Raw genomic sequence first — 20,331 nt, forward strand, 5'->3', positions numbered from 1 at the left:
CACTGCACAGTGTTTGACTGTGCAAATTTCTATTTAATTCGAAATTTATTGCTAGCAATTTTCTTTTTGCCCGTCTATTTTTGTTGGAATTTTCATTCGTGTTCCGTAGTGCTGGCCTTAAAGTGCCCGCACTGCTACTTGGCTGCCTGGCGGGCAATTGAATTGCAGTTTTGTATCTCGAGCAAGGCGACCGCAGTCGAAAGTTGTCGAAAAATTTCAGCTGCTGGTGTTTGTAGTTCAGGGTTAGCTGGCTGTTGCCGTTTTGCTTCATTAGCCATGCAGAGCGGAAATAACAATAATAAGAGCAAGGAGCCAAAAACAAAATCCCTCTTAAATTGTATCCGAAAGTGTTTTTTCTTTTTTTGCAGTTGGCCTGCGGGGGTTTTGTGCGCCAAAACGAGAGAAATGCACGTTAATTTTCGCTTCCATTTGCATTTGCGTTTCAGCTGACGAACTCTGTGGCAGGCTGGCCTTATATACAAATATATATATATTTATGTATGTAAGAGTATATACTCGAAAGGGGCGTGGCCAGCTGTTTTCGGTGGCATCATTTATATTTGATGTGGCCGCTTTTGTTGCATCTTAGGGCAGCTCAAGTTGCCATTAATGCCAGAGTGGGAGCTTGATTCACTCTACTAACCCCTGCATTTCTGCATTTCAGTATTTCAGTTGCTTTTAGTTTGCTAAGTGAGTTTTGCTGCGAGTTGAAGCGCAAACTCTTAAATTATTGTACTTCCACACAAAGGTCAACGAGAACAACTCTGTTGCTCTTTAAGCCGCCCAGTAATTAATTAACTGTGCTTGCTTAAGAAATTAAATACAAATAGCTTTGATATTTGTTTACCAAACTGGATTACACAACTCATTTTGCCGTAAACGTTGCTTAAAATTCCACTTTAACATGGCACACAAGACTATCATATAATATTTAAGCCAGGTCACTGGGCTTACAGGTTTCCCAGTTTCCCAGTTTCACAGATGCCCAAATTGTTTGCTCATATCTGCACATGTAAATTTTGCTGGCTGGCCTGTCAATTTTCTGAAGACGTGAAGTGTAATTGCTGTCTGAGCGTAATTAATGTCTGTGTGGATTTTCCATATTTTAATGATTGAAAAATATTTGAGCCTTAAACTATACGGGTAGCACATAAATTAGGCCAGTTCAATATGCGGCCTTATATTCTTATAGAGTTCTTAGCAAAGCAATTTGGGCTAAATGCACTTTGTTTCATTTCGGCCTTATTGCTTTTCAATAGGGGCGGGCAATAATTTTTGCAATGAAATATAGGAAATATACGATGTAAGGTGAATCGATTGGGCAATATTTGATAAATCTTTTGAGCACACACAACAGACGGCACTGGTTTATCCTGCTTACGCCCACTTAACAAACAAAAAAGGCAGGACTTTCGGAAGAGGAAAACTCATAAGAATCATGGCCCATGGCTTGGGCAAAAACTGGCCAGATTGTTGCTGCGCTGATGCTTTTGCTTTTGCTTTTGGCTTGCTTTCTATTCATTTCATTTCAATATGCATTTTATTTGCCGAAAATGTTTAATCGATTTTATGCAAATCATTGCCATTTCTTTGGCCCCGGCTTTGTAGTGTTGTGCCGTAGAGCTACTGCTACTGCAAACACTTGAAAACCATTACAAAATAATAATAATAAAAATCTTGGCCAGCTCCTTGCCGCAAATAAATTATTTCTGATGGAAGTCCAGAAAATTGTGGGTGAATACTGTGGGCTGGCATGGCGAAGGTTTTGGCTGAGGCAGAGGCATGCAAATGTATGCAAACAAAGAAAACTTCCTAATGGAATTTTCCACATGTCGGACATATGCATAAAACCTTCTAAACAAACCCGGTCCTCTGTCCTGCAGAGCTGTGGGCACTTTGCTGTGACCATTTTGTTTAAAAGCACTTCACACACACGCACGTCAAAAACTGTGTCCTGCATCCAAAAAAAAAAACTAAAATCTAAAAAGCAAAAAAAAAAAGGTTTAAAGCTGGAGAAAAAATTGGCAAGGATTTGGCTGGGCAAAAAGATGGCGTCAAGCTGTGCAATTTTGCCAGCGATTCGATTCGATTCGATTTCGTTTCGGCAATCCCTTTGGCCGTATCGTTTTGGCTATTGGGCCAAAAGGCGGGTCAAGTGAGCGGTAACCCTCCAGCATAGTGGTGACCCACACACACACACACACACTGCCTGACCCCCAATCCCCGACCCCCGAGATATGTGTAAGTAATTTTCGTCGTTGTTGCTGCAACTCTGCTGTGGGATATGCTGCATTGCGGTTTTGGTGCAACAAGCTAATGAGTTTGTGGTTGGCAGGACACCGAGCATAATTGCTTTTAATTGCAATCAGCAAATTATGCATACTTGTAGTTGTGGTCGTCCGGTGTGGGCAAATGTTTTGAAAAATAGCCCCAAAAACGCTTAACGCTTCTACTTGCAATACGCATCTACATGGGCTTAATTAAATTCCCTCTTCATTTAATTGCAATCCAATAATAATTTGCATTTTTAATGCATCTTGACTTGCGGGTAAACATGGAAAAAGATTAATTTAAGATTTGTTGTCAGATAGCATAAGCACTTGTGACCCAATTTATAAAACTTATATGTACACAAATGCACAAAGTAATATTTATTTTATTCGACTAAGCTGTGTGCATTAATCATAAGCCTTGCGTGTGTTTGAAAATGCATTGCACATTTAATGCCATCTTTTATTGGCGAATGTCGCCAGTTGCTGATAAGATCGAGGTCGCGTTTTAATTGAAATTCCGTTCAATCAAATTAGCCAAAAGCAATTATGCAGCTAATCAGGCCCTAAGTGCGGCGACCTTTAAGCTGCAGAAAAACACTCAAATTGCAAAGGCCAGCCGTCGGCTGAATTGGCCAACTTTTTGGCAAGTCGAACAATTGAAACAATGCATTGCAATGGGGGTGTCCACCATAAAGTTTGCCAGCAAACAGTTTGCCACCCATCCGTTGTCAGTTGAGTTTCAGCCATGCGATTTAGCCTTGAAGCGTTTTACCCATTGAGTTTGAGTAATGGAACTTCAAAAACGCAGCCGCCGCAAAACATGAAAACTAAAGCCGCTTATCTCTGTGTGTGTGTCTTCGTGTTTGTGTTGGTGTTCGTGGTGTGTGAAAGCGCAGTGTAAGGTAGCTTGTCATGGACCTACTGTCGATCTCGGCCTAAAAGTAGGCACGTTAATTGGCCGTTCTAGACGACGGGAATAATGTTAATAAATCCCATTATGTTGGGCATTTCTTCTACTGGTGGATCTTAGGAATTCAGACTCGGGGTCCCGACCCCGATTTTGGTCAGCGAGCAGTAGAGCAGCGAGCATAGTGCGTGAAAGTTCCTTCCGTAAAAAGTTGTGAATTAAAATTAAAATCAATTCGGTCCAAACGGATCAAAACGGATTCAAAACAGAGATCAAGCATCCGCTGAATGGCAGCAGTAAATTATTTACCGTACTGCTTGATAAGCAGACCATTAAAAGCAGTATGCTAGGAGATTTGCTTAAGCTATTTTTAAAGAGAAATAATTAAGAATATAATGCAATTCCCTTTTACCTTCCTTCTCCTTCTCTTCCCGCTGATCTTGGCGTGAAAGCCAAGGTATGAAGTAGAGGATATAAAGTATATATATTCTTGATCAGGATCAATAGCCAAGTCGATCTGGCCATGTCCGTCTCTCCGTCCGTCTGTCCGTCCGTATGAACGTCGAGATCTCAGGAACTACAAAAGCTAGAAAGTTGAGATTAAGCATACAGACTCCAGAGACATATCCGCAGCGCAAATTTGTCGATTCACCCAAAACTGTCACGCCCACACTTTTGAAAAAGGTTTTGAAATTTTTTCGTTTTTGTATTAGTCTTGTAAATTTCTATTGATTTGCCAAAAAACTTTTTGCCACGCCGCAAACCGACAAAAACTGTCAGTGTCGCACTTCCACTAGCTGAGTAACGGGTATCAGATAGTCAGGGAACTCGACTATAGCGTTCTCTCTTGTTTCGCTTGTGTAACTGTGCTTTTGTGGTGTGTATTCCTGTCGTCGCGACATGTTTTAAATAAAAATGTTTATGAACTCTTAGGATAATTCAAAACAATAATATTCTACGAACGTAATAAAATTACAAACAAAATCAATATTGTATAATTTTTAACACCACTTAAAGAGTTTATGGAATGCAAACAATTTTATTAGTTTATAGAATTTCGGAAAAAATTGTAGAATTTTATCTCCATTCCATACAAGCCCGACCACGGTGTGTCGCTTTCATGTTATCGCCGCGGGAGTGGGTTCCAAATATTACCCTATTTTCCAGGGTTGTAATAACACCTTCCCTCCCCCCAGCTTGGATCATTTTTCTGACAATGCATGCCACCACAGCAGTTTCCTTGCGATCCATTTGCTCCCGTACACTGCGAAAACAAAAGGGATAAGAATACCCCACTGTATATATGTATTTATTACAGATTTGTATTACTCACCGGTGAATCATGACCTTGGCATGCTGCAGCAAAATCCATCACCATGATCAAAGCGTAAATAACGAAGATGGTATAAGCCAAAAGTTTGCCCATGTTTGTTGATTATTATTGTTGCGTCGGTTTTGAAGTTCAGTCACTGTATGAATATCCTGCATCGAATGCTGCGCTTTTATAGTAGCCTCTAGAGAGAGTCTCTAGCTCTCTCATCCTACAACTTAAAGGTCAATGTCGTGCTGATTTATTTATTATACCCTTTACTCGTAGAGTAAAAGGGTATACTAGATTCGTTGAAAAGTATGTAACAGGCCGAAGGAAGCGTTTCCGATCATATAAAGTATATATATTCTTGATCAGGATCAGTAGCCGAGTCGATATGGCCATGTCCGTCTGTCCGTCCGTATGAACGCTGAGATCTTAGGAACTACAAAAGCTAGAAAGTTGAGATTAAGCAAATAGACTGCATAGACATAGACGCAGTGCAAGTTGGTCGATTCATGTTGCCACGCCCACTAAAACGCTTACAAACCGCCCAAAACGGCCACGCCCACATTGTTTAAAAATGTTTTGATATTTTTTCATTTGTTTATTAGTCTTGTAAATTTCTATCGATCTGCAGAAAAACTATTTGCCACGCCCACTCTAACGCCCACAAACCGCCAAAAACTGTCAGTGCTGAAGAGCCTCCTTCGCACTTTCACTAGCTGAGTAATGGGTATCAGATAGTCGGGGAACTCGACTATAGCGTTCTCTCTTGTTTTTTCTTTTTGTACTGCCAAGCCTATCAAGCTGATGAAACGATTGTTTTTTTTTTACAGCCCCAAGCAATTAGCTCAGGTGATACTGTGCTATATCACTCGAGTAGAATATACACTATAAGCGATATTGTTATCATTGATTGACCCCCACATATTGAGATTAAACGAAAAGCATTACATTTATTTGCTTTACAAGTTTGCGGAACTAGTTTTTTTCGCTGGCTTAGCATTCCGCGCTGACAGGGCGGTAGGGGGCGATGCATTCGAGATCTATTCCGGGGCAATTCCCGGAATAGTTTGTCGTGACTTCTGTCCTCGCAAATTGTCTAGCGGGGAATCTCTGGGGTCGCGAGTATGGCTCTCGGCGCTCGGTTCTCGGGGTTCAGATAATTGTTTTGATGCTGTCACAGCCTTATAGTATTTTATATATAACGGCCTTGCACCGATTTCAGGGTACTTCCAGAAGCCGGGAAGATAAAGTGAGGGAAACACCCATTAATAGGTAGAATAATTAGATTGAATTACAGCGTGGAATGAACTTGTTTAAAGTGCGATTCAATTTCGCTGGATTTACTAATTTTTATATAGTGTTTGCTAATTCTAAGAATATTTCTCCACCCTGTGATGTTAAGGTACAGTATTATGATGTACGGATTCTTCACTTATTAAACAACTATAAAAAAAAACCGAACAGCTGCTGTCGTGAGAAGTTGCACTCGAATTGAATAAGTGATTGATACGTGCCGAGCGAGTAGTCGCGAATCTAATTATTCCCCCACGCCAACACTTTTGAAAAATTTGTTTATATTTTTTCATTTTCTTATTAGTATTATCAATTTCTATCTATCAACAGAAAAACTTTTTGGCACGCTCACCCTAACGCCCACAAACCCACATACCTGCCACTCCCATACTCTTGTTCGTCTTGTCCCTCACCCCGTAACCAGGCGACAGGTTTGCTAGTTTCAATGTCAGATTCCGAATTCGAATATAGAGGAAGTCCTAGATTTAGTTGCCATGGAAGAGCAGTTTGATTAGGACGACTCACGGGAGATCGTCATGCATACTGCCCAGGATGCGATGGAAGTCCAGAAGCAAAGGAGCGAGCGGTCCTTCGATTGGAAACTTACTTTGATACATACTTTACATACTTTGTACTGCTTGATAAGCAGACCATTATTTTTTTAAAGGAAAGGAATTACCAATATAATGCAATTCCCTTTTACCTTCCTTCTCCTTTTATCCCACATTTTCCTTCCTCTTCCCGCTGATTTTGGCGTGAAAGCCAAGGCATGAAGTAGAGAAAATGGGTATCACAGCAGTAGAAAAGGAGCAGAGAGCGGCTCAGAAAAGAAAAGAGCTCTCTTATTTTTAGTTAAGGCGTGCACAGTGGTTTAGCCCACAGGACAAAAGTAAAAAAATGAAAGTCAAAAGTTAGTCTAGAAATGTGTCAACCCTGTGTCATAATTGATCAAAGCATAAAATGTATTATTGGTTTTGCTATTGGTATTATTGGTTTCTCCTGAAGAATGAGTGCGAAACAGAGAATATAAAATATATATAATATATATATATAAACTTGTAAGTGAAAAGTTCACTTAAACTTTTAATTGTGTTTAGTTGTGTGTTTATAAAGTTAATGATCAAACTTATATTAAAATATTAAATGATATTTACGGATTATTTAGTGTAAATTTCAGCTGCTAGGTTTAGCAAGTCTCTGTGCAACCTTTAAAAGAACAACACGGTCTCGCCGTTTTCGCTTGTGTGCTTTTGTGGTAAGTCGTCTTGTCGTCGCGACATGTTTTAAATAAAAATGTTTGAATCTCTTAGAATAATTCAAAACAATAATATTCAAAGAACGTAAGCAATTTAAAACGAAATCAATATTTTTAAAAATTGGTATAATTTTTATCAGAGGGAGTTATTGGAATACAAACGCTTTTATTAGTTTATTTTATTTATTATATTTTTAAAGAATTTCGCCTTCACTTTATCGCCGTGGGAGTGGGATCCAAATATTGCCCCTATTTTCCAGGGTTGTAATAACACCTTCCCTCCCTCCAGCTTGGATCATTTTTCTGACAATGCATGCCACCACAGCAGTTTCCTTGCGATCCATTTGCTCCCGTACACTGCGAAAACAAAAGGGATAAGAATACCCCACTGTATATATGTATTTATTACAGATTTGTATTACTCACCGGTGAATCATGACCTTGGCATGCTGCAGCAAAGTCCATCACCATGATCAAAGCGTAAATAACGAAGATGGTATAAGCCAAAAGTTTACCCATTTTTGTTGATTAATATTATTGCGTCGCTTTTGAAGTTCAGCCACTGTATGAACATCCTGCATCGGATGCTACGCTTTTATACAAGTCTCTAGAGAGAGGTTCTAGCTCTCTCATCCTACAGTAAGAGGTACATGACGCGCTGGTGTATTCATCAAGCTTATCAAGCTTATGGAACGATCGTTTTTGTTTACACGTAATTAGCTCAGGTGGTGATAGGGTCCACAGTGCTGTTTCACTCGAGTGTAATACTAATATACTATGAGCGCGATTGTTATCAGTGATTGACCCCTTCCTGCTGAGATTAAACGAAAAGCATTAAATGTATTTAGCTGTTTCGCTGACAGAAAAACGCAAAGAACGCAGGCTCTGTGGGGCACAGGGGGGCGTGGCATTCGAGGTCTGTTCCGGGGCAAATCCCGGAATTGTTTGTCTTGTCTTCTGTCTTCGTAAATTGTCTAGCGGGGAATCTCTGGGATTTGGGTTGATCTCTCGGCGCTTGGTTCTCGGGGTTCAGATGATTGTTTTGATTTATAGTATTTTATATATAACGGCCTCGCACCGATTTGTGGGTACTTCCAAAAACCGGGAAGATAACGTGAGGGAAACACCCATTCATAGATAGAATAATTAGATTGAATTATAGCGTGGAATGAACTTGTTTTGAATGCGATTCAATTTCGCTGGATTTACTAATTTTTATATAGTGTTTGGTAATTCTAAGAATATTTCTCCACCCTGTGATGTTAGGATACAATATTATGATGCCCGGATTCTTCACTTATTAAATAATTATAAAAAAAAGCTTAACAGCAGCTGTCGTAAAAAGTTGCACGCGAATTAAATAAGTGATTGATACGTGCCGAGCGAGTAGTCGCGATGCTTAAATTAAATAAGTGATTGATACGTGCCAAGCGAGTAGTCGCGATGCTAATTATGGAAAAGTTGTAGCCATTTGCCTCTTACGCCGCTACTGAATCCGAGCACTTATTGTTTTTTTATTATTATTATATTAAATTGTCCTATTGTCTGCTGGAATGTTTAATGTTTTAATCATTTTATTTGTTTTTTTATTCTGTTTTTTAAGTTTGTCTTGTTCATTCATCTTTGGTATAGAAATTAGAAAATCAAATGTATAAATTGTACAAGCCAATTGTTGTCTTTTGCCTTTTGTGTTTGTACAATTTGTCATTTATTAATGAAATCCAAAAGGTTAACTTACATAGGATGTTAAATGTAGGACTAGCGAAAAGTTTACCTTATTTTTGTGTTCTCATTTATTTATTTAATAGGATAATTTTTTTTGGTAATAGTCCACATTATTTGTTTATTTAGTTTATTATATATACTTGAGTTTATAGTATACAGGGGTAATATACAGGGGTACAGGGGTATAGGTCGGTGTAAAGCATAGGTTTATTAGAAATGCCACTAGCAAACAGCACTGAGGACTTAACTAAAATTTTTGAAAATATTTGCCATATCTGCGCTAGAACTATTTCTTATCCTAGCCAAATTCTAACCACCAGTAGCGGACACGAATTTCACCGAACTTGTTTTACTATGAAATCGGGGAATAATAAAATCTGTCCTGTCTGCTTTAGCTCCATCTCCTTACCGTCTACCGTTAGATTATCGTCTTGCGGATAGATTATCGCAGGCCATGTTAGGGACCCAAACCCTACGAGCCAATCTCAAAACCCGAAATTCAGCACGAAATTTTATATGAGCGTGCCGATACAGTTTCCGAGTTAAGAAGGTTGGTCAGGACTCGGGAAATCTTGATGCTAAGCGTCAGCCTCAGGGATTTCCTCAGCGCCAGGTACCCAGGCGACAGGTTTAGCAAGGGAAGTTTTTGGAATACAAACGATTTTATTACTTTATTTTATTTATTATACTTTTATAGAATTTCGGAAAAACTTGTAGATTTTTATCTCCACTCCATACAAGCCCGACCACTAGGTGTCGCATTCATGCTATCGCCGTGGGAGTGGGATCCAAATATTACCCCTATTTTCCAGGGTTGTAATAACACCTTCCCTCCCTCCAGCTTGGATCATTTTTCTGACAATGCATGCCACCACAGCAGTTTCCTTGCGATCCATTTGCTCCAACACACTGCGAAAACAAAAGGGATAACAATACCTTAATGTATATAAGATTTGTATTACTCACCGCTGAATCATGACCTTGGCATGCTGCAGCAAAATCCATCACCATGATCAAAGCGTAAATAACGAAGATGGTATAAGCCAAAAGTTTACCCATGTTTGTTGATTATTATTGTTGCGTCGCTTTTGAAGTTCAGTCACTGTATGAATATCCTGCATCGGATTCTGCGCTTTTATAGTAGCCTCTAGAGAGAGTCTCTAGCTCTCTCATCCTACAACTTAAAGGTCAATGTCGTGCTGATTTATTTAATATACCCTTTCCTCGTAGAGTAAAAGGGTATACTAGATTCATTGAAAAGTATGTAACGTTTCCGATCATATAAAGTATATATATTCTTGATCAGGATCAGCGGCCGAGTCGATCTGGCCATGTCCGTCCGTATGAATGCTGAGATCTCAGGAACTACAAAAGCTAGAAAGTTGAGATTAAGCATACAGACTCCATAGTCATAGACGCAGTGCAAGTTTGTCGATTCATGTTGCGACGCCCACTAAAACGCTTACAAACCACCCAAAACGGCCACGCCCACATTTTTTAAAAATGTTTTGATATTTTTTCTTGTAAATTTCTATCGATCTGCAGAAAAACTTTTTGCCACGCCCAATCTAACGCCCACAAACCGCCAAAAACTGTCAGTGCTGAAGAGCCTCCTTCGCACTTTCACTAGCTGAGTAACGGGTATCAGATAGTCGGGGGAACTCGACTATAGCGTTCTCTCTTGTTTTTTCTTTTTGTACTGCCAAGCCTATCAAGCTTATGGAATGATTGTTTTTTTTTACAGCCCCAAGCAATTAGCTCAGGTGATACTGTGCTATATCACTCGAGTAGAATATACACTATAAGCGATATTGTTATCATTGATTGACCCCCCCCACATATTGAGATTAAACGAAAAGCATTACATTTATTTGCATTACAAGTTTGCGGAACTTGTTTTTTTCGCTGGCGTGCCATTCGAGGTCTATTCCGGGGCAATTCCCTGAAATGTTGTGGGTACATCCAGAAACCGGGAAGATAAAGTGAGGGAAACACCCATTAATAGGTAGAATAATTAGATTGAATTATAGCGTGGAATGAACTTGTTTTGAATGCGATTCAATTTCGCTGGATTCACTAATTTTTATATAGTGTTTGGTAATTCTAAGAATATTTCTCCACCCTGTGATGTTAAGATACAAAATTATGATGTACGGATTCTTCACTTATTAAATAATTAGAAAAAAAGCTTAACAGCAGCTGTCGTAAGAAGTTGCACGCGAATTAAATAAGTGATTGATACGTGCCGAGCTAGTAGTCGCGATTATTCCCCCCCCCAGCTACATATTACCATCTGCTCGGGGAGGTAATACATGTAGTTCGCTACAGTATTCATATTATTTTTCACTTACATGAGACGTTCGTCCGTAAGATCTCCACAAGTTTATAACCTACATTAGGTGTTCAAAGAAAAAATTCCGATCTACAAAATCCGAAGATTGTTTAAATTCAGGCTGCTGGAAAAGTTTCAGTCATTTGACTCTTACGCCGCTACTGTATTCGAACACTTATTGTTTTTTTATTATGCTGCTGGAAGAGTTTTGGCTATATAGCTTTAACGCCATGTCATAATTATCATAAATAATTGAAAAAAATTTGTAAAAAATTGAAATTTCTTTTTTGAACACAGTTTAATTGGAATTTTAATTACGAACTCAACGAGGTATGACATTCCATATTTGGACCAATATTTCGAATGTTCTGATCAAAATACTGATAAATATAATCGCAAAAAAACAGAAGAACGATTTTCGGAAATAATTCAAAAATCATCATCAAAAATTGCAAAAAATATGAAAAAAATACCATTTTTTTTTGAAAACACAGTTTGATTGAAAATTTAATTACGAACTCAAGGAGGTATAACATTCCATATTTGGCCAATATTTCGAATGTTCTGATCAAAATACTGATAAATATAATCGCAAAAAAAACAGAAAAACAAATTTCGCCAAATATTCAAAAATCATCATCAAAAATTGCCAAAAATGTGAAAAAATCCAATTTTGAAAATACGATTGAAAATTTAATTACGAACTCAGCGGGGTATGCCTTTCCATAGTCAAGTTAAAGTTATATGAAGGTTAATTTATACGTAGGTAAATACCACGCTTAAGACATAAGCAATAGCAAGGATCCGCCCGACAAGCTTGCATCTCCTTTGTGGCAATATCATACCCCAAGGAATAATGTTAATAAAGCCTGTTATGTTAGGCAATTTCTCCAACTGGTGGATCTTTAGAATTCAGACTCGGGGTCCCGACCCCAAGCTGTAGCCACTGGGCTTCAAATCGATTTTAGTCAGCGAGCAGTAAAGTGAATAGTGCGTGGAAGTTCATTATAGGTGGCACCCAGAAGTTTAAATACAAATTTAACAAAAATTACCCGGCCAGTGTGGTTTAAATTTTCCGGCTAAGAATATGAAAATTTAATATTTAAATCTTGGATTTGGTTCTCGCCTAATTTTGGCGTGAGAGCCAAAGTTTGAAGTGAAGAGGAAAGTACCGCAGTAGAAGAGGAGCGGAGACCGGCTCGAAAGAGCGGCTCAGAAAAGAAAAGAGCTCTCTTTTTTTTAGTTAAGGCGGTGCACAACTTGCAAGTGACGGTCGCAGTTCAATAACACGTTTAAAACAAAGAATTTTTGCAATATTAATATTGTAAAGAAAGGTATTTATTATTATTTTTAATTCAGTGTGTTTTGTAAATTTTTAAGAATTAGTGTAAAGTGTGTCCAATTTTACTAAAACTGTATATGTAAATTAAAACTTCACTTAACACATGCGCCAATAAGTATGCAATGCGCTGTGACATTTTTAACGCGCCCCACGAAGACAGCAGCAAATTCCGCAGTGGAGACAGCCAAATTAGTTCAATGCTTTTCGTGGGGGTAAATCAATGATAACAATGTGCGGTTGTTGTTGACCAATAGATTTCACAGTGGTTCAGAAGAATTAGCGGCAGAGGGGCTCCTTGGAATCGAAGCAAATCAATAGATTTCATGTTCTCGCTTATATGTATGTATTGATACAGCTTACTCGAGTGATACAGCACAGTGGACCTTATCACCACCTCAGATAATTGCGTCGTACCATAACCTTAATAAACTTGGCGCTACAAAAAGTACAAATAAATAAACCATGTCGACATTGATTTTTTATTTGTAGGATGAGAGAGCTAGAGCCTCTCTCTAGAGACTACTATAAAAGCGCAGCATTCGATGCAGGATATTCATACAGTGGCTGAACTTCAAGAGCGACGCAATAATAATAATCAACAAACATGGGCAAACTTTTAGCTTATACCGTCTTCGTTATTTACGCTTTGATCATGGTGATGGATTTTGCTGCAGCATGCCAAGGTCATGATTCACCGGTGAGTAATACAAATCTGTAATAAATACATATATGTATACAGTGGGGTATTCGTATCCCTTTTGCTTCGCAGTGTATGGGACGAAATGGATCGCGAGGAAACTGCTGTCGTGGCATGTATTGTCAGATAACCTGGAGTGAGGGAAGGTGTTTTTACAACTCTCCAAAATAAGGGAAATATTTGGATCCCACCCTAACGCCCACACTTTTGAAAAATCTGTTTATAATTTTTTCACATTTTTGTTAGTCTTGAAAATTTTTTCTCGATTTACCAAACATTTTTTTGTCACGCCCACTCTATCGCCCACAAACCGCCAAAAACTGTCAGTGCTAAAATTCTCCTTCGCACTTCCACTAGCTGAGTAACGGGTATCAGATAGTCGGGGAACTCGACAACAGCGTTCTCTCCTGTCTTTTACTATTAGCCTATGGGCCAAACCACTGGGCGCAGGCATCGCACCACCGAACCGCCAAACCAACGATGCGGCGCGCCGCAAAACATGAAAACTAAAGCTGCTTTTCTCTGTGTGTATGTGTGTTCGTGTTGGTGTTCGTGGTGTGTGAAGGCGCAGTGTAAGGGCAATTAAGGGGAACAAGCAAAACCACAATAGGATTATCAGTTTTGTGCAACAGCCAATAAAGAGCAATGAAAGATCAAAAACGCATATATTGTCGTAGTTTGCTCATGCAAACAATTGGATAGTAAAAGGTGGCTTTAGCAGCTTATAGCTTATTGAACACATGAACTAAAGGATGTCAGCGAAGTGCACTTCATTTGTTTGTCCAAGTGTAGCGATAAATTAAAATGACACTGAGTTCTTCTTTGAGTTCATCCATTGGCTTGGCATTCGATTTGCGCTTTTCTTGGACTCATTAATCGTCTTTCGATTCTTTTTCGCTCACTTGTAATTGGCACTCATTCATCATATTCAGCGTCAATTATTGCGCCGCTGCAGTGGCCCGAAATGCATCTATCTTCATTTGCATCAGCGCATTACATTTGCCGCAGCTGCCCCTTAGGATTGGCTTGCATAAAAAAACAGGGGCGTGGCAGGGCTAAAAAAGTCCTTAATACTCTGAAGCTTAATCTGTTTTAATTGATTTATCGTACGGCGCCTCAACTGCAGACAATTAAATTACGCGGGCTCAGGAAAAAACAAAAAACTATGCATTTTGCCAGGTTTTGTTTGGCCTTTTGTTTGCATTGGGGTCGCAGGCCAAATCAATTGCGTTTGTATTATTGTTTTAATGCTGCAGCTAAAAATTTATGAAGGCAGGATAATGGTGGAACAAAGGTAAACAAAAAAGTTATTCAAACATTTGCAGTGAAATCTGGAAAAGCCTCAAATAAGACCAATGGCAATGAGTGCTGAAAAAATACGCGAAATCGATTTCATTTTGTTTCCTGATTTTTGCATGTTAATTGTGTTGCTTTTTGTGAAAATATTTTGATTATGCCTGTCGAATGGTTTGCTTTTCACGCTTTTCACGCTTTTACCCGCTTTTCCCCGCTTTTCCCGCTTTTCCCGCTTTTACAGCATTTGCGCGATGGCTTTGCTGTTGTTTAAACAAAAAGTGTTTTTCTTTCTTTGCGTTTTGCCGCCCTGACATCCCGGGGCATTGACATTTGCATGTGTGATGGCAGTTTGTTTGCTCGCTTTTCCACCAAACTCTCCAATTGAATGGACTGTATGGATGGTAGTTAGTGTGTGTGTGCTTGTTGTGTATGACAAACATAAATACACACCTTCACACGTCCGCACAACAAGCCAGTGCTTAGTTCATAAACGTTGACAATTAATTGAGCAAAATGCCAGCCATTCAACTAATTGGAACAGCTCAATGTGAATGCGAATGCGAATGTGAATGCGTATGCGAAACCAAAGCCCAAAACAGGACTATCCGGCTAATGAAATTATTCGTGGCAATTATATGGCACCCAAGGGTGTGTTTTTGAGCCAATAAAACGATATGGGCCCACGATAAAGTGCTCTCTTCTGGCTTATTTATTTAACGATTTCTTTTCCAAGGCCTCCTGGCAGCACTCCATCATTTGTCCAGGCTTTACGTACTCCAGGGAGGGCACATATCGATGGCCGGCGGCGATGATGGAATGCAAGTACTCGTGGAATACCTCAAGTGTCAGGTAACGCCACTTGGAGCACTCGTAGCGATGGTGATGTCGTGTGCTCGCATGGTAGACCCACTGGCGTTCCAGGGGCTTCTGCATGTGGAGCGGCTCCTTCAGCGGCGATGTGGGATCCAGAAAGTTGTGCGTGATCGCAAAGGACAGGCCCAGATCGATCATCGATTTCACCGCCGGAATGTGCAACAATTCCTGGAATTGCGCATCCCATTGTGGAGTTTTCAAGCTAGTAATATACCAAGACGGCATCAGATTGAAGCGTATGGCCTGCATTACAGTCACCGCAAACTTCTTGCGTTTGGGCCAGTCGTGAAACAACCACCTGACACCACTCATGAACATCTCCATTTCGGAGTTCACACACATATTTATGTGACCCAGCATCTGGCAGACGTGATTCGGCTCCAGATCGAGATACTCCTGCGTGGCGACGGCCAGCAAAAAGTACTTGTGGATGCGACCCAGCATCAGATCCTGCAACACGCTCGCCTGGAAGGGCAAACATTCTAGGTACAACTTAAATGCTTCGAGGCCATTGAGCAACTTGGGGTTGTCCAAACGACTCCATATGTGTGCGTTCAGCTCCGTCATGTCCAGGTGACTGGCGGTCAAGTAGATCTCCACAATGTGTTTCCGCTCCAGTTTGGCGTTCTTGTGCGTTATCCAATGGTAGGCCATCTCAAAACCCCTGGGAGTGACCACGTTCGGGTCTAAGGTGACCACATCCAGTTGCTTGAATGGCAGAAAATAGTTGGAGCTCTCTTGTAGGATAGCCAAGTGGCAATGGAAGGTTCGATCGCCCACTTGGATCTGCAGATCGGTGCATATCCTATTCTCCAGCATATCGGTTATGCCATCGATCATGTACTTTCTGCTGCAGCCGAATTTAAAGCGAATATCTTCCTTTACTTCCAAGAAACCCATCTCCTCCAGGCCGCGTTCAGTTAGTTTTTCCACGGACTCGTCTTTGGTTTTTGTAATGCTCTTGATAATCTCATCTCTGGTTTCCTTTTCACTAGGGTAACCCAAACATTTTAGGCAAATTTAGGCAAAGTTCTGATTACTCACATGCATAAATCCAGTTCATCCTCGACTTCGTGGCCACTTGACGACTCGTACACGGAGCTGCTAGATAGCATATGCCAACTCATGGCAGCGATTTGAATTTTGGTAACAAAAATAGATGTGTGTTTGCGGAAAAAGCAAAATGCGAAATGCAAAATGGAAACTCATGGCCCACTGATGTTTGGCACTCGATTTGCGGCATTAAAATGATCATTTGCGGCTGGCAAAAGCCCGTAAGTAGTCGACCACACACTTAAACTACATTTAAGGCTGCCACCAGCTCCCTGGGATTTGCGATTCTAATGCTACCTACCTGGGCAACTTTACGTTTTAAGTGGCCGGAGCTCAAGGGCTTAGCCCGGGCGCTTTTCGAGTGGGCCTGTTTATCTATGCCCGTACAGTTTGGAGTGCCCCCAGCCCGGTGGTATTCCGTATCCGTATCCTTTCACCTCGGGCCTTCATATCGGAGCTGCCGCAAATGCCAGTCATTACATGCAACGATTGTGAGTTGGCCAAGATTGTATGTGGCAACAACAAACAGACAAGGTCCAGACTGACGGGGCCGAGAATTTCCCGAGAAGTTCGCTCGTCGTCGGTGGCAGCAGGAAGAGGAAAATTGAGCTTAAGTTGCAATTAAGCAATTGCCTGCTGATGCTACCGATGCTGCCCCTGCTGGCAATCGCACTGCCACTTCTGTTGGCCCGGCTAATAGCAGCAAGCAAACTCGAGTGGCTGCTAACCTGGCTTTCGAATGCGGCAGAGCAATGGACTGGCGGCGATCAAGCCCCAGTTGCAAATAATGCAAAATTGCAATGAAATGCGGCCAGGTGCATGAGGTGAACTTTGCTAAGGGAATCCTGCCACCTGCCACCTGCCTCTTGCCACCTGCTACCCGCTCTTTCTCGTTCTTTTCTATTTATGTGCAGTTGCTTTCCAATCACCAGCCAGCAAACTTAATACAATATTTAAGCCGCAAACGTAGCACAATGTAAACCAAAGTAATCTTGAACTCAGCTCGGGCTGTGCAGCAAGCGGCAAGCAGCAGGCAGCTCGGTTTGGCTTTCCTGTGGCAAGTGGCACGACTTGCGGCCGAACTGCAGCCAAACCAGCCAAGACTCGAGAGCCCAAGAGCTGAAAACCAGACCAAACCAGGCAAGCTGCTGCTGCGGGAGGTTCAACGAGGTTCAACGCAAAAAATAAGAACACAAAACCATTCCTGCATTGAGGCAACTTCGCGTTTTTTAAGTGGAAAACTTTGGCCCTCACATTTGGCCATGGGGCATGCTCGTTGCAATGGAGCTTACAGCCAAGACTCAAATGCAGCTCAGATGTGACCGGCGAATTTTCCAGGGTATACTGCTGACCTACAGATGGTTCCAATCAATCACACACCAAAACACATAAATTTCGTAAATTTAAAAAGGAAAATGATTCTAGTCTATACAAGTCAAAGGTTCATCATGATTTTAAATAGCTCTATAAAATTGCCTATAATTACCTGCTAGTATTCAGCAGAAAATAATGCTTTGTGCACATTTGAAAAGCTTCTCATTTCATGCCATCCAATCCCCAAAATTTTAAACGGCTTTAAAATATTTACCCGCACCGCATAATTAGTTGCCCCAGAAATTGATGCCAGCACCAAGTTCAGATTCAGTTCGATTGATTTTAATGCGCGGTCCGCAGGACCATAAACTGAAGAGGATTGTCGGCTGATGCTGCCGTCCAATGAATTTCAAATTACCAATAAACAATTGAATGAGCAGCGAAAATATAACACACATATAGCACGCACACACGCATACAAATGCTAATCAGCGATGCTTTATGATTTTCGGTATATTTGCGTTGCTCATACGCAGTGTGCGCCGCATCACTAATCCCGGCACGCAGCGTCAATAAGTCAAACACGTCGATGGCAAGCAGTGCCAAATCCCGGGGAGCAGGAGTCACAGGAATCGAAGGACTCGCAGGATTCGGTGGATTCGCAGGAGTATGGTTGCCGGCAGTAAAACAGAGACAAAAGGCAACAATTTATTGTTGCTCAATGTCGCATTTATCATCACTTTATGCTACTTAATCGAGCCTTCGTCCCCGATGCTGTGAGCTCGATTTCCGCCGCCGAAGATGATTTCAATGTTTACTCTCGTCTCATCCTGGGCATTGTTTGCTTATTGTTTTTCGGCACACATCCGTGGAGCACTTTGCAGCGTCTTTTTATGGTTTATGGCGCCATTGAATTTTTCGTTTGTTTTCTTATTAAATTATAATTTATATGTGTAGTCGCATCAGCCACCCAGTCAGCCAGCCAGTCAGCCAGCCAAGGACATGGCACTTTGTCAATTGTTTAATAGAAAACAAAGGAGATACGGCATCTCCTGCAAAACACTACGAAACTTTTACGGGGCCGGGACACAATGCCTTGTTATTTATACATGCGCACGGCGTACTCAATTACGACTTCGAATGGCAAACAACTTTCTCGGATTTTCGTGGGCACGTGAGTTGCTCTGTTTGTTTGCAGGTCACAACGTGATGAAAAGTGCGATAGTAATATATATTAAAGATGGCAGATTTCGCATGGCCGTGAATCACTAGCGATGGCGTGGAGATATTACTATAAAAGGGGTCAGCTTTTACAAAATGCTCCAGTTCCAGTTACTAGTACCTTATTAAATATTCAGTCTGAACAGTCTTATCATTCAGCATTTGCAGAAATTTTTATGACACGTGCAAAAAAGGTATTCCAGCGATTTTCATCTACATGTAGCCAACGATGCGGTCGAAATACTACAAATAGTGTTCACTGATAATCCAGTTGAATAATGCAGCTGCAATAAAAGGCTAATGCGCTCTGCATCGGTTTCGGTTTCGGAAATATTTCCAAAACTATTTCAACTTCATTAAATACTTGCGCATAGCTAATGCACACACGACTGCAAAATGGCAAAAATGAATGCCAACTGGCAAAAGAATTCGCATAATTAATTGCACGGCACAGTTTGTTTATAGATTTTATTTTGGTTTTGCGCATTTAACGTGGACCCACTATATGTATAATACAAAAAAAAAAACAATTCACATCGCACTCGCATTCATTAAATTTGCATATAACTTTTAAGCATATTTGAAACATTCTGTGCATATGATTCATTGGTTTGATAGCCCAAAGTTTAAATACGAAATTAAATTGCCGTTGGGTTTCAACTAATTTGCACCCCGACAATATCAGTGGGCAAAAATAAACAACAGCTGCTGCGTTTTCCATTTCGGACCAATATCGCATATATATTATATATAATAACAACACAAAAAATACACGCAAGTGTGCGTTCGAAGAGTTCCAAAATTGAACAAAACCATAAACTCACTCATTGAACATATCTGGCAGATATATTATTTATAAGTTGGTAAATTACCAGAGGATCTGAGCCTTAATTAATACTGACCAGAACACGAACCGAACGAGTGTGCAAGCGAAATTAATTTTGCATACCTTTTACATCACAGACAAAAATCGCAAAAATCGGAATGCAGAGCACATATCTAACTGGTAAATATTTGCGAAATCAATTCAATTTCGCGCATGAAATTATATGGCTTTTACAAATATTTTAATTAACTGCCAAACGTAATAATTGCCAAATGAGTTCGGCCAAAAAAACATTTTGGCCATGACAGCTGCTACCAGGAAGTTTGGGATTTTTATTTTAATTAAATCCACGTCGCTGCTTGCCGATGGTTAGGTGCTTGGTTAGGTGCTCGGTTAGGTGGTTAACCCACAAAAAGATAAGCCCCAAGCTGGCGCTGACATTAATCATTTTACCTTTCAAATGCATTCTCATTACGCGCCCGCCAAATTGAAACTTGGCCCGATGCAAAGGGAATCGGAACTCTGAGCTTTCCCCCGGGGGCTGCGACTCATTAATAACCAACAAGATGGCATAATTCTTTGTCTTCGCCCGATATATATATATAT

The 20,331-nt window shown here is 40.5% G+C and overlaps 1 protein-coding gene and 3 long non-coding RNA genes across 4 annotated transcripts; all 4 read right to left on the bottom strand.

Moving 5' to 3' along the window:
- Positions 1–4,199: 4,199 nt before the first annotated feature.
- On the bottom strand, positions 4,200–4,716 carry LOC122621076. Its single transcript, XR_006326188.1, has 2 exons — positions 4,514–4,716; positions 4,200–4,444 (listed from the first exon to the last, which is right to left on the bottom strand). It is a non-coding gene; the product is annotated as an uncharacterized LOC122621076 (long non-coding RNA).
- Positions 4,717–7,155: 2,439 nt separating this feature from the next.
- On the bottom strand, positions 7,156–7,811 carry LOC122621077. The gene is made up of 2 exons (XR_006326189.1): positions 7,473–7,811; positions 7,156–7,403 (listed from the first exon to the last, which is right to left on the bottom strand). It is a non-coding gene; the product is annotated as an uncharacterized LOC122621077 (long non-coding RNA).
- A 1,603-nt stretch (positions 7,812–9,414) lies between these two features.
- On the bottom strand, positions 9,415–9,929 carry LOC122621446. The gene is made up of 2 exons (XR_006326216.1): positions 9,738–9,929; positions 9,415–9,680 (listed from the first exon to the last, which is right to left on the bottom strand). It is a non-coding gene; the product is annotated as an uncharacterized LOC122621446 (long non-coding RNA).
- A 5,158-nt stretch (positions 9,930–15,087) lies between these two features.
- On the bottom strand, positions 15,088–16,513 carry LOC122621374 (kelch-like protein 6). The gene is made up of 2 exons (XM_043799219.1): positions 16,356–16,513; positions 15,088–16,302 (listed from the first exon to the last, which is right to left on the bottom strand). The coding sequence occupies exons 1-2, from the start codon at positions 16,436–16,438 to the stop codon at positions 15,144–15,146; spliced, it is 1,242 nt and encodes a 413-aa protein (XP_043655154.1). The 5' UTR covers positions 16,439–16,513; the 3' UTR covers positions 15,088–15,143.
- Positions 16,514–20,331: the final 3,818 nt, after the last annotated feature.

Source organism: Drosophila teissieri, chromosome 3R (genome assembly GCF_016746235.2).
Source record: "Drosophila teissieri strain GT53w chromosome 3R, Prin_Dtei_1.1, whole genome shotgun sequence".
NCBI lineage: Eukaryota > Metazoa > Arthropoda > Insecta > Diptera > Drosophilidae > Drosophila > Drosophila teissieri.